Below are 23,507 nucleotides of genomic sequence, written 5' to 3' on the forward strand. Positions count from 1 at the left end.
AGTTCCCCTGAATTATGATAAGATGTTATCTTTATATGGCAAATCGTAAATATACGAAGACAAACCGCCAAACAGAGCTCAATTTTCGTGCCAAAGCAAAATTCTTAACATGCTTTTACACTTTTTTCTTATAAGGATTTTCTTCATGGTTTGTGGTTTTTGTTGGTCTTAGTTGGAGTTAAAATTAACAATTGCAAATAATAATTTTTTATTAAAAGATATATTTGTATTAAAAATGTTAACTTCAAACCTTAAAATTTAATTTAAATAATTAATACTAATAAGTTTTGTTTAAAAATAAAATATTCATTACCTTCATAACTTCAATGTAATAAATGTATTCTTTCTTAATAAAACTTTATTACTTTTAGACGCTCAATTTTTCAAGTACATAATAAAATTATAGAAATAAATAAAAATAGTTGAAATATTTTATTTTAAAAAAAATTAAAACATTACAATTTTATCCATTTTTTATCATTGAATTTAACTCTATTATCAACATTTACCTTTCTTGATTTTAATTTAAGTTCTCACTAATTCCATTAATTAAAGATAATGAGGAAAATAATAAATGTTTCATGTAAATTATAAAATATCTTATAATAAAAACTCTAAATTTTTCAATAATGTTTTATGAAAAAGAAAACAGGGAATATATTTTTAAACATGGTTAAAATATATTATAAAAATTAATATATTAAATTTAACTGCTGACTAAAAATATGTAAAGATTAATATATACTTATATGATTTTTTTTCTATCCACAATAAGAAAAATTCTCACAACTTGAACTCTTAGATACAGTTATGCCGTAATAGTTTTTCATATCATAAAGGTTTCATTTTCAAAGGGAGCAAAAAAGAGAGAAGTGGTATATTTTAAAAACAGAAAACATTCAATCTCTAACCAAACTAGCAATTTTAGCTAATCGACCAAACATAGAACATGCGTATAAAATTGCAGCATTCCTCCCATTTGAAGACACAATGTTTTTTTGGTCAACGAAAACACCTTTTAAACCAGTGAAATTACTAGCCACCCAAAAAGCTCATCAATTTTTAATTCAGTTCTCATTATTCATATAATCATATATATTAGCTCTAAGATGTATTCATTGTTCTTATCCTACACGGATGAACGATGTATAATTATGATGAATGTGTCGTCATCAAGAAAGTTTGATAGGAGAGTGATGCATAATCCCATTATTTTAATTTAGAAAAAATTAAATATATTTTTCAAAAGAATTTTTCAACATTAATTTTTAAAACTCATTTTACACAAGAAAAATGTTTTACTTAACTACCGATATCTATTTAATTAATTATAATAGAAATATTCACAAATTATAAACTAACAAATTGTTCATATGTTCATGACTTTTCTTGCACTAATCTTTTAAAATATAATTATTTTTAAAATTTGTATTTTTTATTATTAATTTGTGTAATAAATGATGATGGTATACACTTGGAGAACAGATAACAATTATCCTTATTATTGGGTGTCGATTTCAAGTAGTTGCTGTTGACATTCTTGGATCGTGCACGTCTGCTTATTACCGTCTGGAAAAACAAAACAATCAAAGTAGAGTAAAATTGAAACAACTACCGTTGAAAGAGGATAACATGTCGGTGCCAATAATTAAGTGTTCGATAAGTGTTTACATTCTACCGTTAGATATGAGTTCAAGCAATCAACGCCTACCATTCATTGCTTAATTAGCAAATAAGTCCTGGTTTAAAATAATAACAAACCTACTTCGCATCTGACTTTGAAATTTTAATAATACTTTTAATTCATTCTTAATTATTTGTTAAATCATATTAAAATACTTCAATTTGTTTATGATTTGAATTTTTTTCTCTCTTAAATGTTTTTGCCAGAAGTGCCCGTGCTTGGCCATCAAGTCTCCGATATCCATATACATATACATCATCTCGTCTATAACAAATTGTTATCTTAGGTATTATATAAGCAAAATTTAAAACTCATTCATAAACTTGTTATATTAGTGGATGGACCATGATTACCAAAATCACAAGTTCCACACGTTGACACCATCCTTCATGACACTTAATACTGCAAAAAATAGAATAAAAAGGTGGAAAGTTTTGATTGTTCTGAATGGGAAGCCTATGCAAGTATTGATCATTTTTGAGTTTGGACAAAGCATATAAGAATGTCATCATTTTCAACCTTTTTTTCGCCCTCTTTCTGGCAATAATCACCGTTTTCTCTTATATGCACCACTCTACCTTTTTTTCCTCTTCTCTTCCTGTTTCTATTTTTTTAACTTTAAACATAAAAATGTATGGTAATTTTCTTTGCTTGTGTTGAAAATTGTCACATACCATTATAGTGTCGACACAGCCAACAGAAATTGTCAGAGACACTATAGTGTCAGCACAAATACCCGGTTTTAAGTTGAAGTTTACCTGTTTGTATTTGTATTTGCATCGTGTTATATATAAAGTGAAAGAAAGGGAAAGAGAGGGGACAATAAGATAACTTTGATGTGGAAAGCAAGTGTATTGAGGAAAGCACATGGCCACAAAAAGCGATGAACGAGAGAGGACTTGCTTTAACAAGCTCCTTTTGAAGATTTGCACCCCCATAATAAAATAATATCTTTTATGAATTCTTTTCTTTTTCATATTTTACATAGAGTATGTGAAAAACTGTTGTCAAAAAGATAATTTTCACTATCAACCAAATGCACAAGTTAGTAGAAAGGGGATTTTGAGTTTGAGACCTGAGGATATAAATGCCTTAAAACTCAATATGTAGAACTTTGTTACTCTTGGCAGTAATGTTCATTTCGAATTGGAATAGTTGGCATCTAAAAGTATCTCAAAAAATAAGAGAAATGTTGTTTTCACCAATAAATCTGACACTACCATATTAAACATGGGAAGTAGGTTTAACACCAGTTGGATACAAATTTGCACAGTGTAGAATGTTACCAATTCCCTAAATATGCTTCTTAATTCGTAAATATATTTAGCATATGTTTTGTTACAAGTTGAATTTTGAATTGTTATACAAAGTTGAACTCAATATGTCATTAAGCTTACTTATAAATAAGTTAATTAAATTATCTAAATAGGTATATCTTTTTTAAAGTCATAAGACTTATATCTAAATAAATTATTAAAAAATAATTTAACACCTTGAATATGTATAATAAAATTATATATTCCTATTTATTACTTTCAAATCACATATGTAATTTAAATAAATAAATTATTACACATATAAAAAATACAATAAAATAAACATTAATTTATAAATCATTATTTGACATTAACAAATATAATAAACAAAAATCTAAAATGTATAAATAATAATTATTGTATTATAATTTTTATATAAAATTATTTAATATATTATTATAAATTTTAAATAGATCATTTTAATAGGTCTAATAGATTTTTTAAATTTAAATCTAATTTATTTAATTAATTAAATATTTTAAAAAACTTAAATTAAGTTTATTAATTAAATAGATTAGATTGAGTTAAGTTTTAAAAAACTAAGATGTAGAATCCTATAAGATGATAGTACTAATTTTCATCTCTATCTGGGATAATTTTATTTAAGAAAAACTTGCTCCAAAGATGGATGCAGCAGCGTGCACATTAACATCTTACATGCCCGCAAAATAATGGAAGAGACATCAACTACTTATGAAAAGGCAAATTTTCCTAAAAAACTTGGATTCTGTATATGACACAATTTATTAATGGCAGTATGCAGACTAATATCAACTATTCAATTTCAAAATGTGGAGAACATGGAATAAAAAATGTTACAAAATATTTTCTATTATCTTTTTTAATTTAAACCTTAAAATATTTTATTTAACTTGAAAAAATAAATAATAACAGTTTTACTTATTATTTGTTCCCATATTTCACGCACTCTAACGTGTGTGCAGCAATGAGTTTAAAGGACTTTCTCTCTTCCAAACTATTTTGATAAAAACTTTAATTATTTTTATTAAAATTAAAAAAATCTCGATTACATATTTAAAAAAAAAAATTTATTAAAGTCTTTTATGTTATTGTTGATTAATTTATTTTATATGTATAATGTTAGATCTGCATTTATGTTTGTTGAATATTTAAAAATTTATTTATTTAAATTAAAAATTCGTTTAAAAGTAATAAATAAAAATATACTTTATTATAAATATTTAAAGTGTTAAATTATTTTTTTATATTTTATTTAAATATAAGTCTTATAATTTTTACTAAGATATAACTATTTAAATAATTTAATAGCTTATTTATAAAATGACTTAATAGTATATTAATTAAAGATATTATTATAAACTAAATTATTAAGAAAGCTAATAATATAAATTAAACTTTTAAAAAATCATATTAAACTTAATAAAAAATTTATAATAAATAATAAGTGAGAATTATATATATATATTTTTGTTAATAAGAGGGACAAATAATTCAAACAACGGGACCTACTCATCATATCTAAAGAAAACAGAATTATAAGAATGAGGAGAGGAGATTTAAATCAAACTTTGTAAAAAAATCACCACAAGCATTAATCTCTTTACAAATATGGGACACTCAGACAAAGCTAACAGCTTTCAATGCATCCCTAATCTTACAAATAAGGGATGGAAAGCTAGCTGTAAATTCAAAACGAGAGAGATAGTTTCTTTGGAATCAAACTCAATCCAAATGATAGAGATTCTATGATGGATTATCAGTTAGATACTAAAGAATAAACTTCATAACTCAGTTGACACAGGAGATAAAAAATCAATTTTACTATAGAAGCCAGCAATACAAGTTCTACGTAAATTTTTAATTTTGCCCCTACAAGCAGCAGTATCATCAGCTTTAGATGTAGCACTATCTATAATAAGTTTGAGGTAGTCGGCAAGGGGAAGGACCCATCTAACAGCCCTATGAGATAAGGTGGAAACATATCTGTTGTTATTTCATTGAATTGTAAGTTATGATCTATTATATATCGATTAAGAGATAAGAAGACTTCAACTGCAGCTCCGAAAAATAGCATACATGTAAATTTGAATACTTTTAACTTTTTCAATAATACAAGATATCATATTGCTGAGTTAACTTTTGATTATCTCATTTATCTTTATTATTATATATAAAATTTTATATAATTTAAATATTTGTAAATATGTTATATTTATTTATATTTTAAAAATATATTATTCATTAAAAGAAAATAATAAAGTAATGTAATAAAATATTTATTTTTTTTATAAAAATTTATAAAAATAACGGTTTAATTAATTGGTCACGCATTTTGTAAAATATTATTGAAAAATATAAATATGGAAACTTGACATCGGTGTGAGGTCCCTTTCTCTTTACATAGTTGTTTGGAACAAAAAAAAAAAACACATACAGCTTGCAATCGAGAGAAGAGTGCACCTATAACAACGATCACGTTCACAAATTTTTATATCATATTTTGAATTATAAAATATTTTAAAAGTATTGGTATTCATCTGTTCAAAAGGACAGCATTTTGTAGCTTCAACCCATGCTACTCTACACTCATTTTCAAAATTTTCTTTATTCATTGAACTTGATTGTTATGATTTGTATTTTTTTTATTATTGAAAGTATTGTTATCCTTCAATTTTTCATTTTATTTAATATTTTAAATATTTAATAACAATTAATTTTAGCATAAGAGCGTGAAGGCCAAGTGTGAATTTGTCACTAGTATCACCAATTTTTGGTTTTCTTTTCTCCATTTCATTGCTTATTAATCAATGGCTCTGAGAAATTATTTTGAAACAGAGAAAAAGACTCAAACGGATGCACTGTTGAACGCTTGAAAAATAGATGGAGAATGAACATAAGTTGATGTTGGAGATTGTTGAACTAATCATGAGAAGAGTAGAAAGAAATAAACAGAAGAGGTGGAAGAAAATCTGGAGAAGATGATTTTTAATATGTCTGTAACAGGAGATAAAACTCACTCTTTAAATGAAAGAACAAACAACTAATATAGACCTAGAAGTTCAACAAACAAAAACTTATTAGCGTAATTTTTTTATTTTAATAATTGAAATTTTAATTATAAGTCACTTTAGTTTCTAATTAATTATAAATTTTTCACGACTTCGTAAAAATTTGTTTATTTCATTCATTATTTTTGTTTTGTTCAGACTTTTTTGCATAAAAAATAATTAAAATAAATAATATTTTATAAAATTCAATGTTAAAATGAAATTTTTTAAAATTAAATTAACTATTGCTTATATTTTTTACGATTATACTGGGGATTTGGTCATTTGGTTGATGCTCCAGCAATTATTTTCTAAGAGTGTAGCTATCGCTATTAGTTCTTCTGGATGACAATTAATTTGTTCCTTGTAATAACTGATCGAAGGCCTTTGCTTCACAATTTTGGAGATGTCACAACTCTTTAAAAGGTGTACTAACTTTGGTGTCAAGAAACTTGGAAGATCGGTGTTAAGCCATTTCAAAAGATGTACAAGAATAAGTATAAAGATAACAGTGGACAAAAAGAAAAGATAATAAAGCACCTTTTTTGTTTTTAATGGTTCTTTTTATAAAACACTATAGTTTATATGAAATGTTTATTACATTTTGCATTTTTATTTAATAAATAGAATTAGTAACTTTAAAATTAAAATTAAGAAAAGTGAAAGTTAGTGAAGTTGGGTTTCATGATATTTTAAACGAAAGTAAAATTATCATATTATAATATTTTTAAAAATTAAGAAGCTCAATTAACTTTAACTAATTTTATTAGCATGCCTAATTTAGTTAAAAGTATCTTATAAAGAGTCAAAAGACATACATGAGGTGTCCAATGGTCTTGATAAGAATATTTTACAAATAAATTAATTTCTATTTTCTATCAAATTTTATTTCATGAAATATCTATTAATTTGAAATCTTTATATTTAATTACAAATTTAAAAGTTAAATTTTGTTAAAAATAATTTTATAATTTATTTAATATACAATTTAGAAAAAGTGAAACAGAATTTATTTAAACCTTAACCTCTTATATTTTTACTATTTACATTGAAATATGATAAATATAATTAAAGCTTATTATTATTATTATTATTATTATTTGAGTTGTTTTCTTTTGTCGTGATAGAAGATAGTGTAAACTATCTTTCACAGAATTACCATAAAATCTCCTAGGCAAATATTTATCAGATACAAATCTTTTTTATATAAAAATATATTATTATTTAAATTACAGAAATAAATATCTATATTACTGTAAAGATATATTGATATATAAATCACACCAATAAAAGTAAAACATTTGTATATGAAGGTAGCAATTATGATATGTATAAAATTAATAATCATTTTTAATTTACTGTTGATACTTAATATGGTCAAAATTTAAAAAAAAAATTGTTTAAAATCAGTAAATTGGCTAATATGTAGGATTACAAAGCTGAAATATTTTCCAGTCAAAATGGGCAATCCACGTGCAGCAACGCGTCAAAATATGGGTCTCCATAGTCTCCCAAAAAGAATGAACACAATGATTACCCCTTTTTTTTTTTTGCTAAAACACAATGATTACTTAAATCGTTAACTGTAACCTCTTTTTAATTTCACCCCAAACTTAATAAAAACTTTATTTTGGTCCCTAACTTATTCAAATATATTTTAAATTAATTCTTACAAACAATAACATCAGTAAAAACTAATGAAATTTTTTATTTGGCACTAAAATTTGACTTAGCACAATAAGTAAAATGTCATACTTTCAAATGGCATTATGTAACTTAAAAGAGTAATGATTAAAATTTACTTTGAAATTCACTCTCTCACAAAAACTTAGTGGCCATATTCCCCTCATTCACCTCAAATATCTATTGATGTTCATTGTCTAACCTTAAATATTGTTTAATTAGCAGCTAACATATAAGTTGACATTTAATGTGACTTTTGTTAAGAATTAACATTTACTAACAAGAACTAAAATTTTCAACAACTTTAAGATTAAAATGAAATGTTTATTAAGTTAGAGACGAAACTAAAAAAGGGTTACAAAGTTAGAGACTTAAGTGATGATTTATTAAAAAATCTATGGATGCGAGTAAATCCATGAATTCGATGTTAACCTGGTATTAACAACTGTTGTATACAACTCGAGTAGGCAATCAAACCTATTTCAAAAATATTTTATGTGCACATACAAAAGAGAATTATGTACACTTAATAAATAAATAAAAGGGGAGAAGAGTGATGCCGCAACTAAGTGTGATCTTTTGTAATAATAACATACTCGACAAAAAGTTTGTCGCAACTCACGGAGAAGATAAGCATGCTAGCAACTTCCGGCACAGCTGTTGTAACTCCAAACAAGGATCTGATGAAGATATGGTTGAGAGTACAGACCTTGCTTCTAATAGTCCACCTGATATGTTTTCCAAAATCACATCTTCGCTGGCCATAAGAGACGCTATTAGCTTCGCACCAGCCATCCTTTCCTGTTGAACATTAAAAATGCAGCAACATTGCAATAGGACATTTTCTCATATATTTAAGAGTTGATATTGACTTAATTCGATATGATGTTTTACAATGTGATGATAAAAAAAAAATAAAGCACTAACCATTATTTATATATTGATATTAGATCATAATCCTACCCAATAAATAACATGACATATACTATTAATCTAGAAGAGCGAGGGTAATTTTACCTTATCTGACTCCTTTCCCAGGGCTTGTAGTGCGATTCTGAGAAGGTCAGAAGCATAAGGAAGAATTGCAGATCTTAGATGATAGACAGCTGAAAACAGGACCTGGGTGCATGCTGATCTAATCTCTGACCTCGTTTCAAACTGTTAACTGAATATAATTAGTTTCAAGAACTACAACTCTTAAATTTGTACTACCAGGCGATTGAAGATCTAAATATGCAACGGTACCTCAAGAGAATGAAGGAGAAAAGGAATAACTTGCGCTGCAAGGAGCTTCTTACAAGATTCTGAAATCTTCTGACAAGTGCTGATGAGAACATTACCCATGCACAGACGAAATGAGAGAGGAACTGCAACCACAAATTCAGAGTTTTCACCCCCAAACTCAGGAGTTGAAGTTTGTTTGTTTTTGTCATTCAACAACTGATTGATTACATAGGTTACAACGGAATTCCCTGCAGCAGCAGACTCAACAAGTGAGATGAAGTTACATTCAACTACCCAGCGGCATCATGCTTATATTCACAAAAACGCAGAGATCAATAATACCTTTCTTCCCAGCAACCCTAATTCTGTCTGGCATGGAGTCAGTGATTGATTCCTTAGCTTGTAGTTCAGCACATATCATCAGTGCTAGACAGTCAATACATCCATGCTGAGCTTTAGAAACTGAGAAAAAGTTTTATGCCCATCAAAATTAGTTTTAATTCATATAAATGTGGAAGAAAACTAAAAACTGAATATTTTTGGACCTGAATCAGCATTCAGGCAAGGCCATAACAGCACTGTTTCAATCATCTTTCTAATTGCACACATTGAAGGATGAGAAAGTGACTGCCAGCCTCTGACCTATAAATCCAAAAAAGCCACCTTACTGCAAGCCAAATTGAAACTAGACAATGCCAGAAACTATCACAAACTTTTAAAAGAAGAACCTGACAATCTAAATAATGATGGAGGAAAATCTTTACCACAAGGGATGTGCAGATTGAAAATATACACGCCTTTATCTTCATTATATTCTTAGAATCAACAGCCGTCTCTAAAATGGAGCAAAGAAAGGGGAACAACACCTAAAGAATCAGACAGCATAGGAAGGTTAAAGCAATCCCTAAAAACTACCAATAAGGTAATGGCAAATAAGATTTACTGCAGTGCCAAAATATGATGTGATTCAGATGGGATGTCTGTCATAAAGAGTAAAAAAAGTTTAATCTTAGGATTTATACATTTTACAATGTAATAATAATAGCAACCAATTATCCAAACCGGAGGAATTAAGAACTCCATCAAAATGAAAATTATCCAACGATTGAAGAATTACAACTTAAAAGTTTCCAATCATGTTGCATACAAAACACTGCCAAAAAATCTCTCAAACTGAAATTTAAATAAAACCACAGTTGTGCTTGTCGATGTCTTCCCTGAAAATTCAAAAGAAAAGAAAAACATTACATGTGGATGAATGCGCCCACAAAGCTCAGCAGAAAGCTTCTGAACATCTTCAAATTCAAATTCACAGAAAGCCCTGAAATATAAAAGAATAGCATATGCATCAGGCTTCTGTTTTGTATAGTGGAAAGAGACAAAGGCTATGCTCTTCCAAGGACCAACCTGTTTAGAAGGAGAGCAGCAATACACTCATAACCAATATCAGTGTTCCTGCTGCTTGCATCTACCTCGCAAGAAAAATATATATATATACATAGCTTATAATCCCTTCAGAAGAAAAATATGTAAAAACAGAAAAAGACACAACCTTTAGTCTGAATGACATACAGTCCATTTATGCACGATACTCGAGAACATGAGATTGATAAATAGGATTGAGATCCAGAGTCATAAATTTGTATAACTAAACCTTAAGTACAAAATCTTAAAGTATCACGATTTCTTCTGTCAACTTTATTTTTCTTCTCCATGAAACATCAAGTACTACTATAGTTTCAAGAACTTTAATCAGATGCATTTTGTGAGCTTTGAGAATAAAGTGAGAAGTTAAAATTTTCTAAGTGGCTATGCTGCCTCGGTCCAAACATCTTTCTTGTAACTACAAGGCTACCAAGTATAGGTTCATTTGGGGACATATTAAAACAAATTAGCAGAACATCCATAAAATGTAAAAATGGTGTCAATGATTATTTTCTATAATGCAAGGCAAAACTATTACAATGCCTGATCATAAAAAAGTTGGCAATTTTCCTATCTAATTTTTAGAAAGACAAAAAAGCAACAGAAAATTCAATTCAATATGCTCAAGCTCAGCATGGAATTTGAGCTGCCAAATCCAAATTCATGAGCAAATCAAAACAGAAACACAAATTTGGTTCCATGAGTCATTAATTTGCACAACAGTCGTTAATACTTAGTAAAACTGACAGGATAACTACTAACAGAAACAAAAATAACTAACCCAAGCAAAGGTTTGACATAGCAGATCTGCACAAGAAGGAAAAATAACAGACTCACTAAATCTTTAACATGCAACAATGTCAAGGAGTATGTGATGGTAGAACCAATAGGCAATAGTCACCAAAACAATAAAAAAGGCAGATACACAAGATAAGAAAATATACCATGGATTATATTTTGACTGAGATGCCCATACATAATTGATGAATTGAGGTCATTGAAAGCTTTTAGGGGAAGCATCTTAATTATGAGCAAAGGGCACAGATGCTCAAACAGATATCGCTGCATTTCTTCAAACTCATCACTGGTATAGGTTCTATGCTCCCATCTTGATAACAAACTTTCATCCAACCTGCTACAGAATTGAGAATGTATCAGGAAAGGAAAAACTACCAACTCATTAAGTCCAGTCTTGGCGAGAGAATAGTATAGACAAACTAGTAAACAATTGGTATGCACTATTTCATATTAAATAATTCCATAAATTTTGTGTCACACAATTACTTTATATTCAGGGATTATGTTGCAATTGTTGATTGATTTAGACTACACTAGATTTTCACCCACTTTTGAGACAATTATACAAATAAATTCACTGTGATGACAGAATATATGGATAAAAGGAATTTCATATTATAATAATCCAAATGAAAATGCTGTAGAGTTATGAGTGAGATTAATCTCTTATGACTTCCAAAAAAATATTTTCCACTAGAAAAGTTGCATAGAAGCCATCATAAATCTCGTGCAACCATTACACCACTGTCATATTAAAATTGAAGCAGAGACAAATCACTGATTACTTGGCCAATAATGCAGATTTCATATGGATATATGATGAACAGAAAAGCCAAGCCATCAACACGAAGTTGAAGGTTGTCCAAAAATTAAAGATAATACCACCAGCGTAAATATATCAACAGAAAGAACCATTTCTCAATAGGAAGCTAAGGTTCATTACATGTCAAAATGGTAATTGCTAAAACTGTAAATTTCTATCAGCCTAAAAAACAAAGCTCTTCACTGATCACTCCTTGAATTACAATAGAACTAAGTTACACCTTCCCAAGAACAAAGCAATGCAAAGCCACAGCAGAGCCTGGTGTTTTAATTATGTAAATTGTGTTAGAAGAATGATGGAAACATTGAGTCAGGCAAGCAGTATCATGAGATCCAGAAAGAGTTACTAAGCCGTCCTAAGTTACCAGTTACAGACAAAGACAATTCTGATAAATCAACCACCACCATATAATAAGTGCACATGTTTGTAGAGCATTTTAATATTGTTTGATTCAAAGGTTTAAGATGACATTTGATCTTAAAAAAAAATGTACTTCATATACTCACTTCTTCTGTTCTCTAACATGCAACAGAACATGATGCAATACAAGATCAGCAATATTTGCCAGGTCTTCACTTATATAACTCAAAAATTTGACAATAGTTGCATTTGATGGATCTGCAAACATCTTGTCAACCAGTGGTCCAATTAAGAAGTTCCAGTCTTGAACCTGTTATATATTGGAATTAGTAAAATAGAATCCTTGAACTAATCTAAATTCCTCTGTCTGAAGGTACATTTAGTGGAATATTTTTATAAACAGTTCAGAAAATCTAGTAAGAGCAAGACAACAAAGATTAACATTTGTTCAGCAAATATTAACAAAATTGATATACAGAGAACCAACAGAATATACACAAAATGAAAGTGTTTATGGCCAAGCCAAAGGTGAAAATGTAGGGGGAAATAGATATATCAAAAGGTAGCAAACAGTTATCAAACCAAAAAGAATGTAACACCTCAACTCTTATAAAAGATAAAAAAAACCATTTTTGGCCTGTAACCAACTGCTTAAGCTTTGGGATGAATTGGTTCTTAATATGGATATAGCCTCCCCAACTCTTCATAATCAAATTAAACTTTAACTAGGTTAGGAGGGCTAGTCTTATGTCATTGTCCACAATGCTTTGAGCATAAAAAATTTTCATGCAAGGGGGCAGATTTGAGATACACAATCGTTCTTAGGTGTACACCTAACAGGTCATACTTTAGGGATTATTTGGTTCAATACAAGATTAAAGGAATCTAATGACACTATTTCTTTAGCAATTAACAGTCTTAAAATGTTACAATAATCTCTGAGCATTTATCACTACTACGCAGTCTTTAGAACTTGCAATTTCCCTTAACCATTTCATTTTTCTCCATAATAGATATATCAGTCATCTATTTCTTGATCAGATTCCCATGTTGAAAAAAAGCATAGATTTGGCTTCTCTAAAGTGAGACATGCACTTTAAAGGGTAAAAAACTGCAGTCTTATAACCATAGTCAATGTTGTAATTGTGATAAAACACATGCACATGTATAACAAATTATAAAGTAGCTAAAATCTCAACTATCGATTTTCCAATCAATAGTTATATAACTCTTTACTTTACTCTTTGAACTCTGAAGTGCATCCCACACTTTAGAAAAGCCAAATCCCACTGCCATATTCACAACTACATAGTATATCTTACATTTTTAGACCACTCAGGAACCAGTTTGAACACCCGGTCAGTATCCAATTTTGACCCTGCCACCAAATAAAATAAATGAGAACACAATGGATGCAATATTTTTAATCAACAAGAATGGTAAGTGGATAACTGAGATTATCAATATTGAATTCACAGTTGTAAACAAGGAAAGGAATATGAAGAAATTATCATTATTTCAAGTGGACAGTATTGGTACGTGATGTTCCTTGATGAAGTATCACAATAAAATGATACATACACGTACATTTTTATACATATGCCAGTTAGGATCAACTAGTAACAATAAAAATTTGGCAATCTTACACTATTAATTAAAATGCAGAATGTGTTTTCAGAAATATCATTGCTGGATTGCAACTAGCAATCATGTGCATCATGCACAATTTCAAAGGGAGCAATCATTTTCACGTCAAACTGTGATACTTTCTTCAATTCAAAAAATTGATGAACTTTAGCTTTATGAGATACTTATGGCTATAAAAACCTACTTGAAATTGGCAAGCAATTTTACAAAAATGATCTACAAGCCAGCAGCATCCAACTAATGGAGATTTTCACAAGAAATGCATCTTTGAAAAGTTATTGAAAGGTATAAAACTAGTCTACTTTTATATAGTAGGTGTCAATAAATGCCTACATTATACAAATGTCAATATAGAAAATTGAACTAGGGTAGCAATGAAATGCACAATCTATCAAATTTCCATGTTGAGAGAAAGTGGGAGCAATGGAAAAATGAATGGTAAGATTGATGCATGAATACAAATGGATTATACACAAGGAGATACTGGCGTAACACCTATCAAGGAAAATGGCAAAATTAGTTAAAATGGTTTAAACAAAAGACCACTAGAGGCACCATTTAGAAGAATAAATTGCATGGGTTTTAGCCCCATGAAAGGTGGGGGGGAAGACCAACAAAGATTTTGGAGAAAATAATTAAAAAAGATCTCACAATAAATAATATTTCTTAGAATTTGTTTTTAAATCAAGCCAAATTGATCCATGCAGCTGACTCTACTTAATGGGATATGTCTATTTTGTTGTTAGTTCAAAGTGCAAAAAATTAAAACTACCTTTATCTCCAATAGGTTGTGGAAGATCTTGGTTTTTACTGATGTCGCTGCAAGGAGAAGGAGATAAAACTTAGAGTCAACCAATGACATCCTCACATATCAAAAAATTAGTTTTTGAACTCCAGCTCTACAAACAGTAGAGGGCTACTTGGTTTTAGAAAACATCTTCTGCTTTCACTTTTAATTACAAAATTGTTACCTTATTTTTTGTTGTTTCCTATCTTTAATTATATATATAAGAAAGAATGAAAACAAGTTTTTATATTTTCACCATTTCCTATACAAATCTTTGAAAATAGGAAATGGAATGAAAATAAGATGACAATTTTGCAATAAAAGTAAAAACAAAAAATAAGAATAGAAAATGTTTTTTGAAACCAAACAACCCCTACATTTTCAGTTTTATGTTTCTACAAGTTCAGCTCTGAACTTTAAATGCCTAGCAGAAGGAGGAGCAAAGAAAAGAAAACATACCTAAGACAGTCAAGAAGCAAGAATACGATTTCAATTCTCTGGTTGTGACATTTGAGGGCCCCAATGATGGCATCACTAGCATATGATTGGCTCTCATCTGGAGAGCAAACCAAACTAACTAGTGCAGGCAAGTACAATGAAGGGTCTGCAAAAGTAATTCAGCAATGATAATGTAGCACAAACATACATGTACTAATCTAAATATTTTTGTGACAAGATATTTACTGAATCACTGTTGTGTGGTACCAAATTCATGTGAAAACATTAATGCTTAAATAGATATATGCAAGTCCAAGTAAAAGATAGCAGCACAATGAAGTAGCACAACAAATAATGACAAAAAAATGAATCATTTGAAAGAGGAAATAAAGGAAGAGAAAAGTAAAAGGAAAATGCAAAGAAGCAACCAACCTAAAAGCTTAAACTGTCAAGTGCAAGTTTAAAAATTACTTTTGATCACATCTCAAACACACCTCTTGACATGAAAACCCTTTTGGACTTGATGTGAGAATAACACACAGGCCCACCCCTACCGTGTCCTTAAATTAAACTTCAAAACAAGAATGATGGTGACAACCAAACACTTAATCATTTGGGAAAAGAGGTTCCAACACTATGTCAAGAAACAATCATCCCTAAAGCTCCAGCCAATACAATATATATATATTAAAAAACAAATTACACCTTATATTTCACTTTTAATGCTAACCTATCAATGGAAGTAATTTGGATGCCTGCTCACGAATCATATTTTCTTCATCTTGAAGCCGCTCTAGCAATTTGTTGGCTATATCTTGCCTAAAAGAGACACATCAACAAATAAATATACAAACAACTTAAAAATATGATAAAACGATATGACCAATCATACCAAGCAGAATAAGGCATTAAAATTTGTGACGATGATATATGTAAGACTTCTGATATAACATCCATAGCATTTCTTCTCTGTGAAATGTTTCCAGAAGAAAGGCGCTTCAGAACTTCCAGAAGACTATTATCATCTTTGCTCCTGGTGGATCATCACACACATCAGTTCTGAATTTAACAAGAATGATTTTGGACTCAAAAAAGTGCTCCAACTTAGTATTATAAGATAAAGACAAGATTGACTACATTGAGTAGTATTCTGCTATCAGCATAACAACAGCTCTTGCTGTACCATCCTGCTCATCTAAAAGGTGAAGCAAAAAAGGTATCACAACATTTGCCTGCCTACTGTTATCTTCTTGTGAGTAATCTGGCTTAAGAATGATAGCCTTGAATATTGAAACAACACCAACTATCACATCTTCATCAGTGCAATTAAGCTACAGACAAAAGCGGGAAAAGTAAAGGTTAAGTTCTCGGATATGAGAATCTATATCCAAATCACTAAATCACAGTTTGATTAGTAACCGATATGATCTATATCAATATGCAGTATAAGCCCAATTACTAATAACAAATGGCAATATCTGTATCATCCATCAAGGAAAACCAGACTCCTGCTGAACCTAGATAGGCTCCCAGGAAGTAGGAACAACTGCATCACACCATAAGAAATTGAAATAATTATTTTTTCTTTTCTTTTCCTTAACATCAAACTACACCATAACAAACTTTGACAAAACATGTAATATCTTTATTCAACATAAATTCAGTACACCTTTTAATCTTATGTTTGGTTTGTTGGAAAAGAATAATAACAAAGACTGAAAGGGAATGAACAACAAGAGTGCTTGGTAGCTATCATGGAATTCAAAGAAATTCCCATTCCATTCCATCAAGGATAAATTCAATTTACCATTATACCATTTGTCTTCCATTCCAAATGAGAAAATCCCTATCTCCAACTCACAATTGCCACCATATTCTCCACCATTTGCTATCACCATTGCAACACCCACCTCCACCAACACTTCCTATCTCATTCACTCCTGTTTATTTTAGCAAAAAGGGTCAGAAAATAATACTCATTTCATTTTCCCATTTTCTTTAAAATCATTTCATGGAACCTAACATGACCTAGAAGAGCTGAAAAGCAGGATCATCATGCCAAAAAGATCTCTATCAGCTAAGTAAATGTAAAATTTTTGAAAGTTGGGGTTTTGGAGTTTTTTAAATTAAATAGTAGTACCCTCCATTTCTGCTTCCACAGTGCATGTTTGACAATATGTCAGCGTCTACTGACAGTTACACTGCTCAAAATTACACCATTGATCATTCTTTCAAATGTGAATAGGCATTACTACTGCATTCAAGGCACTGCCAACACTATGTCCATACAAGGTCAGAACTCAAAAACAGACTAGTAAATATAGTAACAAATAATATCCTTATTCTAAGCTTTTAATAATAAAAATTGTGTGTTAAACCTGATGCATGGGAAAGTACATACAAGGTTTTGAAGGAGAATAAATATAAACATATTCATTTGCAGGGTTAAATGATTGTGCAATGGTCTTGTTTAAAAATTTATCTGCAATATATTTCCTTGAGACCTTGAGTAGAGGTACCTGTGGTACTAGAATGCGTGAGATATTCATCCCAAATTCCAACACCATGCCTTCAAATCTCTTGCTGTCTAGACGTCCCAGCAGTAGGCATAGACAATTCAAAAAAAACTTTCGGGTCTCCAACCCACCATCATTGCTGTCAGTAGATCCACTACCGTGGTTGTCCATATAATACTGCAATTTTCATGGATATTAGCAACTAAACAATTCCATCACACACAATAGCATGAAGCCACAAAGAATTGAGTTATCATGTCATTAAATTACAAAAAATGCTAGCAACATACTCTTTTGAACACACTCTTCAACAGATTTCATGTGATTGGTCCATTTAAGTCAAAGTACTTACCTTGTAAATTGATTATTTATTAAAATTTGCTTTGATTTTAAAAAAAAAAGCTCAAAATGAGCATTGTTAGCATTTCTCTTATATCAAATATTATAGCCTATTGATATATTTGACTATTTCTAATCCACATGAAACAAATGTAACTTTGGCTAGTAGCATCACCAACTCTTTGATGGAGATGTCAAATGCATAATATTACTTTGTTATTCAACATACATCTTCAACTCTCAACTCCATGAAATGTAAGGCCCTAACAACAATACTGTATTTTGTAGATGATCAGTAAGCATATTTTATAGAGATAACATGAGACACTACTTAAAGTGCTGGATGAAATGTAAGGCACTAACAAAAATGCTTACAATAACACAGCTGAAAACTGCACAAGAGCAGTGGTATAAATAATAATTATCTCCAAAGCCTCCCAATAATTTGTTAGAATCCAATTGCAAGGTATGGGATTTGAGTCTCACATTAAATATAGAGTTTATGAAAGTCTGTATTTTGGTATGCTTTTAATTTTATAACCTATATATTTATGTGTGGCTATTATTTTAACTGAGTTTTACACTAATTTATATATTAATTATTCAGCTTAACATAAGAAGGCCATAGTTAAATTTTGTGTGCATGTTGAGCCCAAATTGAAGTGAAAATAGGACTTCACAGCAATCAGTACGCCCAGACCTTATCAACTAGCAAGGGATGCTTTGATCCACCTGCATGGCCGTGCTTATGGCCTTGCACGGCCATGCTTACCTGCAAGTAGTCCTAACGGCCATGCTTACCTGCAAGTAGTCCTAACTATGAAGAAAATTTAGAATTTTCAAACTTTATTAAAAGAGACCTCAAGAACAATGACTCATCATCCTAATTTTTATCTTGTTTCTATCTCATCCCTTTCACACCTATTACACATCTCCTTCACATGTCCAATCTTGGCATTGGTCAATTGCTCACAACTATTGGAGTTTCGAAAGCGCATCAAATTAAGAGTTCTCCTCATCTTTTCTCTATTGAAGACCCCCTCTAGTTTCTATTTACATTTCAAGTTCTATGAATTTGTTTAGTATTATTTTCTTTTTCTTTTATATTATGTTTAGCTAAATCCATAACTTGGGCTATAATAGATTCTTTGTATAACTTTATGAAATCTTTATAATTAATAGTAATTTCATATTTCTATTCTTGATTGGTATTTATCTTATTACGCTATATTTGTATATTTGAAATTAACAACTCTTAAACATGTTATAATTAATTATATCGTAGGCGATTATAATACATATAGTTAATGGATCTATAGGAAAAAACGAGACAAAAAATTAGATGGACTAAACTTAGTTCTTTTTCAATTGTTATTAAATTAACAACTCATAGATTCTTTATATTTTCTCTTCCTTTAACCTTAGACGACCATTGGGAAAATAGCTTAGAAAAAAAATTGTTAACATTACATGACCATTAAATATTAATAGATTTAGTATGAGTGATTGAGAATCATGAAAAAATTTAAATTAGAATTAATCTAAAAGAGAACATAAAGAATTGTAAAAATGAAACCATATGCTCTAACTTCTTCTCGATTAATTCATTGTCAAATGTTGCACTAGTTTTAATTCTATTTTAATCACTTTTATATTTGAATTCTTGTTTTATTTAATTTCATATCTTTTAAGTTCAAACAATTAAAAAATTCTTAGTAATTGAAAACAATTTTGATAGGACACTTGCCCACGAACAGTTTATAAGGCTTCGAACTCTCCAACTACAACAATTGGCTTTTGTTGTGTGATTTTCCCAAAGTTCTTATCAATTGATATCAAAGTCATCCACCATGTCTCCCAGTTGCAAACGAGTGGTGTGGGTGGTGATGTTAGCATTGCAGTGTTTGTCCGAGACTAGTCAAAGGGGCTAATGCGCAGTCAACCGCATGTGTTGGGTTGCAAAGCATGGTGAGATGTTAGGATCCAATTGCAAGGTATGAGACTTGAGTTCCACATTGGAAGTATGGGATTCTTTTGGAGTTTATAAGGTTTTGGACTCTCCAACTACAATGACTAACTTTTGTGATATGGTTCTCCCAAGGTGCTTATCACAATCCCACTAGATCACTTGAAATTCCCCACCATCACCCAAAACAAAACCTCACCACAAGAAAGCAAGATAGAATATTAACCAGATTTTTCTCTTCTTTCATTTTTCGTTTCTAGGAGAATTACATCAAACAACATAATACATTAATCATTTTGTTTTTTATTATTCAAAGCATTCCTAATGCACAAGTATAGATAATGACCTGTATAGTAGTAACCATATACTGCCAAGTGGATCTTGGGGGACCATAAATGTCTGGATTCTTGCAAATACTTATATAAAACGGGCTTTTAAATATATTAAATGATCATAAGATTTACATTGTGTAAACAATCTGAAGAGATTAACTATAGCTTGGAGGGAATTAGGACACAAGTCAACAGAAGTTTTATGAATTCCCAACATGTTTCATGCCCAAGTTACGCATATTCAAATGTATCCAAGATATCAGTAGATTTACCAAATCAAAAGAACAATATACTTTATATTTGGGAATTTCAAAGTCCAAAATGGTGGTGCAACACAACAAACATACAATTAAAACACCTAATATAATGAATTGGATAGGAGTGAAGCTTAAACTATGAAAAGATTACTGAAACAAAGGGCGGTCTTAATTTCAACGGTCAACTAACACACCACTTGCAATAGAATAATAGTCCACCACCCCTCAACTTGACATACTCAGTGATAAGAAAAATATATTTAAACATTGAAGCTTGTGAGGGAATACAATCCAAAGACACATTCCCTTTCACATATGTAGTAAATAAATTAAAGCCTAAACATCTAATATGATGTGAAGTCAGCCCATGTTTTTCTTTTTCTTTTTTTTTATTTTTTTATTTTTTGCAGACAAGATAAACACAAGTCATGAATAATTTATCTCCCTTGGCAAACATCAAACAGCAAAACCTTGCCATTTAACATAACCTGGAATATAAGGCAATAGCTCAAATTATTTCAAGACATTGTAAGAGCTAATTTCTACTGCATAGAACCTGAATGCCAGACAAATACTGGTCCAACAGTTCCTTGTAATGCTGAGAAAACTTCTTATCTTCCAAGTGTAGAAGTATGCTATAATGCTTCCAGCAAGAAGAGAGCAGTAAATCCCCAGTCTTGCGAGCATTAGAATCTGTCTTCAATGTTGCAGACAAAGAGAAAAATTATGAGCCATAGCCGACTACAATGTGAACAAATTAAATATCAAGCATCCATACAAAAATGCATTGATTCCAGAACCTGCCTCATGTTGAAAGGACCCATAGTGATTCTTTGTCTCCTCCAGCCATTTAAGAACTTGCTCCAAGCCTTTGGCATGTAAAAAACGACTTTTCTTGCTCCACTACAATGTAGGGTTGAATATCAAACAAGTGAATAAGTTCAGTGCAAAGTTCAACTGAAGGCAACTAGAAAAATTTATTGCTTGAACCATGCTTTTAACATTCGTACTTCATATGTATGTTCATGTTACTAATTTTGACAAAAACAGTTTAAGTATTTTCCAGCACCTTTGGCATTTCATAGAATTCAGTTTCAATTTCAATACAGATAATAGTTCTAACACAAATAGATAATCTCCCATCACAAAATCAGAGATAGTTTTATATTAGTCATCCCTCCGACAAGGAATGTGGAACAAAGAGCTCAATATCTTCTATTTTCATTACGTTTGTTAAGCATGCAGATCTATTTAATGTCAAGGATGCAATAGCAAGACTTACTAATAATCATGAACCATTGTTACTGAATTAAAGATAACAGGAAATGTTCTCACAGCTGACCTTCTAAAAGTCTTTTCATACAATGTGTAGTTAAATAATCCATCAGTAACTAATGTTCACTATTCAATATAATTTTCCTAATTGGATATCATGATTGTATAACATGAATAGATGACACATTGTCTAAAATACATGATGCAAACAAGAAATCAGAGTTTATAACTTACAGAAAGGAGTCTTTGCACCAAACAAATAAGGTCATCTAAATGATCCCACAGAGTACAGTTCCTTTCAATCTTTGACACCAACAAAGATTTTGAATCCAATTTCACCTTCTTGTCAATAGCAGAAGATTGTACAGAAGTAATTTCCTGATCTTTTGCTGTAGCATTTAATTTCGACTTCTTACTTGGATGCTCAGCCACCTTTGTTAATGCTCCCGAAAGGGACAAAAAACAGTCAGCGGCAGACACTCCAAGGCGAGATGGCAACTCAAAACCATCCTGCAAATTGCTGAAGAGCCAGTGATAAGATAGAAACAATTGAAGGAATAAGAAAATTACAGAGACGCGAATAAACGACATTTCTTGAAAACGAGAAAACAGATTCGTCAGAAATGACAATACCTTTCTTTACTCACAATGCCTGCCAAATCGTGAAGGCAAGTGGACAGTATCTTCAACAAATCACCATATCTTTCTCTTATTCCTACAAACACGCAAGTTACCAAAACGAAGAAGCGCATTAACACATGAGTTAATATAAGAACTAAAAAAAAAGCATTCCATGAATAACAAATCAACGGCAAGAGTGAAAACCGGTAGCTCACCAGCAAACATGGATTGATGAGCAGAACTCTCGTACTCGACAAGGTTCCGAAGAAGGAGACACCAACCAAGCAACAAGTAGCGATCGTGCTTTCCAGTGACGACACCGGCGAGGGCTTCAGCAACGGGTTGGAAAAGAAGCTGGTCCTGAAAGAGCCAGTTGAAGAGAACCATAGCTTGGTGACCGTGCTTCGACTTCAACGACTGCGAAATCAAAAGAAGAAGGAAACACAACATTACGAACAGAAAACAAAATTGAGAGGAAATTATAATAGGAGAAGTTGTATACGTTGTGGATGATGGGAAGGAGGAGTTGGTCGAGGGAACGGTTGTTGGTTGCAGCTTCGGTTACGAAGCTGTGGAGGAACCACAGGGAATCGTCCAGAGAAGGTTTGGAAAGGTGTGAGTGCGAGGATAGGCGAGAAATGGAGTCGTGGAGTTTCTTGGGGCTGGTCGTGAGAAGAGAAGTCATGGCACGTGCGAGTGTGACGGAGACGATGGATTCTGGTTGGGGTGCTGATTTCCATAGCAACTCTCTTTCTTCTCCTTCCATTGTTCTCTGTTCTACGCACTCCAGTATCCGGAGGCATACATAAAGCAATTCGATTTTAATTTAATTTAATTATATTTAAATTTATATCTAGCTACAAATTAGTTTAAAAATAAATGAGATGTGCTATATTGTTAATTTATTAAAGAAAAATATTGGGAGGATAGATTGACATAAGAAATTGAGTTTTCTCCAAATTAAAATTAATTATGTGAAGCTTATAT

At 30.6% G+C, this 23,507-nt stretch overlaps 1 protein-coding gene across 5 annotated transcripts; it reads right to left on the reverse strand.

Moving 5' to 3' along the window:
* Nucleotides 1–8,080: 8,080 nt before the first annotated feature.
* LOC113860619 lies at nucleotides 8,081–23,331 on the reverse strand. Of its 5 annotated transcripts, XR_003503985.1 has the most exons (24): nucleotides 23,023–23,301; nucleotides 22,736–22,937; nucleotides 22,533–22,614; nucleotides 22,134–22,419; nucleotides 21,425–21,527; nucleotides 21,181–21,317; nucleotides 17,734–17,907; nucleotides 16,352–16,545; nucleotides 16,107–16,247; nucleotides 15,945–16,033; nucleotides 15,236–15,380; nucleotides 14,762–14,808; nucleotides 13,665–13,720; nucleotides 12,489–12,652; nucleotides 11,306–11,496; nucleotides 10,344–10,404; nucleotides 10,185–10,257; nucleotides 9,701–9,802; nucleotides 9,482–9,578; nucleotides 9,279–9,398; nucleotides 9,165–9,184; nucleotides 8,958–9,079; nucleotides 8,730–8,870; nucleotides 8,379–8,513 (listed from the first exon to the last, which is right to left on the reverse strand). XR_003503985.1 is itself a non-coding variant. In XM_027493054.1 (23 exons), the coding sequence occupies exons 1-23, from the start codon at nucleotides 23,284–23,286 to the stop codon at nucleotides 8,331–8,333; spliced, it is 3,276 nt and encodes a 1,091-aa protein (XP_027348855.1). In that variant the 5' UTR covers nucleotides 23,287–23,301; the 3' UTR covers nucleotides 8,081–8,330. The 5 variants fall into 5 exon arrangements, 4 of the variants coding, with proteins under 4 accessions (XP_027348855.1, XP_027348857.1, XP_027348854.1 ...); XM_027493054.1 differs by having other exon boundaries at nucleotides 8,081–8,513; nucleotides 8,958–9,184; nucleotides 11,306–11,493; XM_027493056.1 differs by having other exon boundaries at nucleotides 8,117–8,464; nucleotides 8,958–9,184; nucleotides 11,306–11,493; nucleotides 23,023–23,331.
* Nucleotides 23,332–23,507: the final 176 nt, after the last annotated feature.

The sequence above is a fragment of the Abrus precatorius genome, unplaced genomic scaffold, assembly GCF_003935025.1.
Source record: "Abrus precatorius isolate BTA unplaced genomic scaffold, Abrus_2018 Scaffold3, whole genome shotgun sequence".
In the NCBI taxonomy this organism is placed as follows: domain Eukaryota; kingdom Viridiplantae; phylum Streptophyta; class Magnoliopsida; order Fabales; family Fabaceae; genus Abrus; species Abrus precatorius.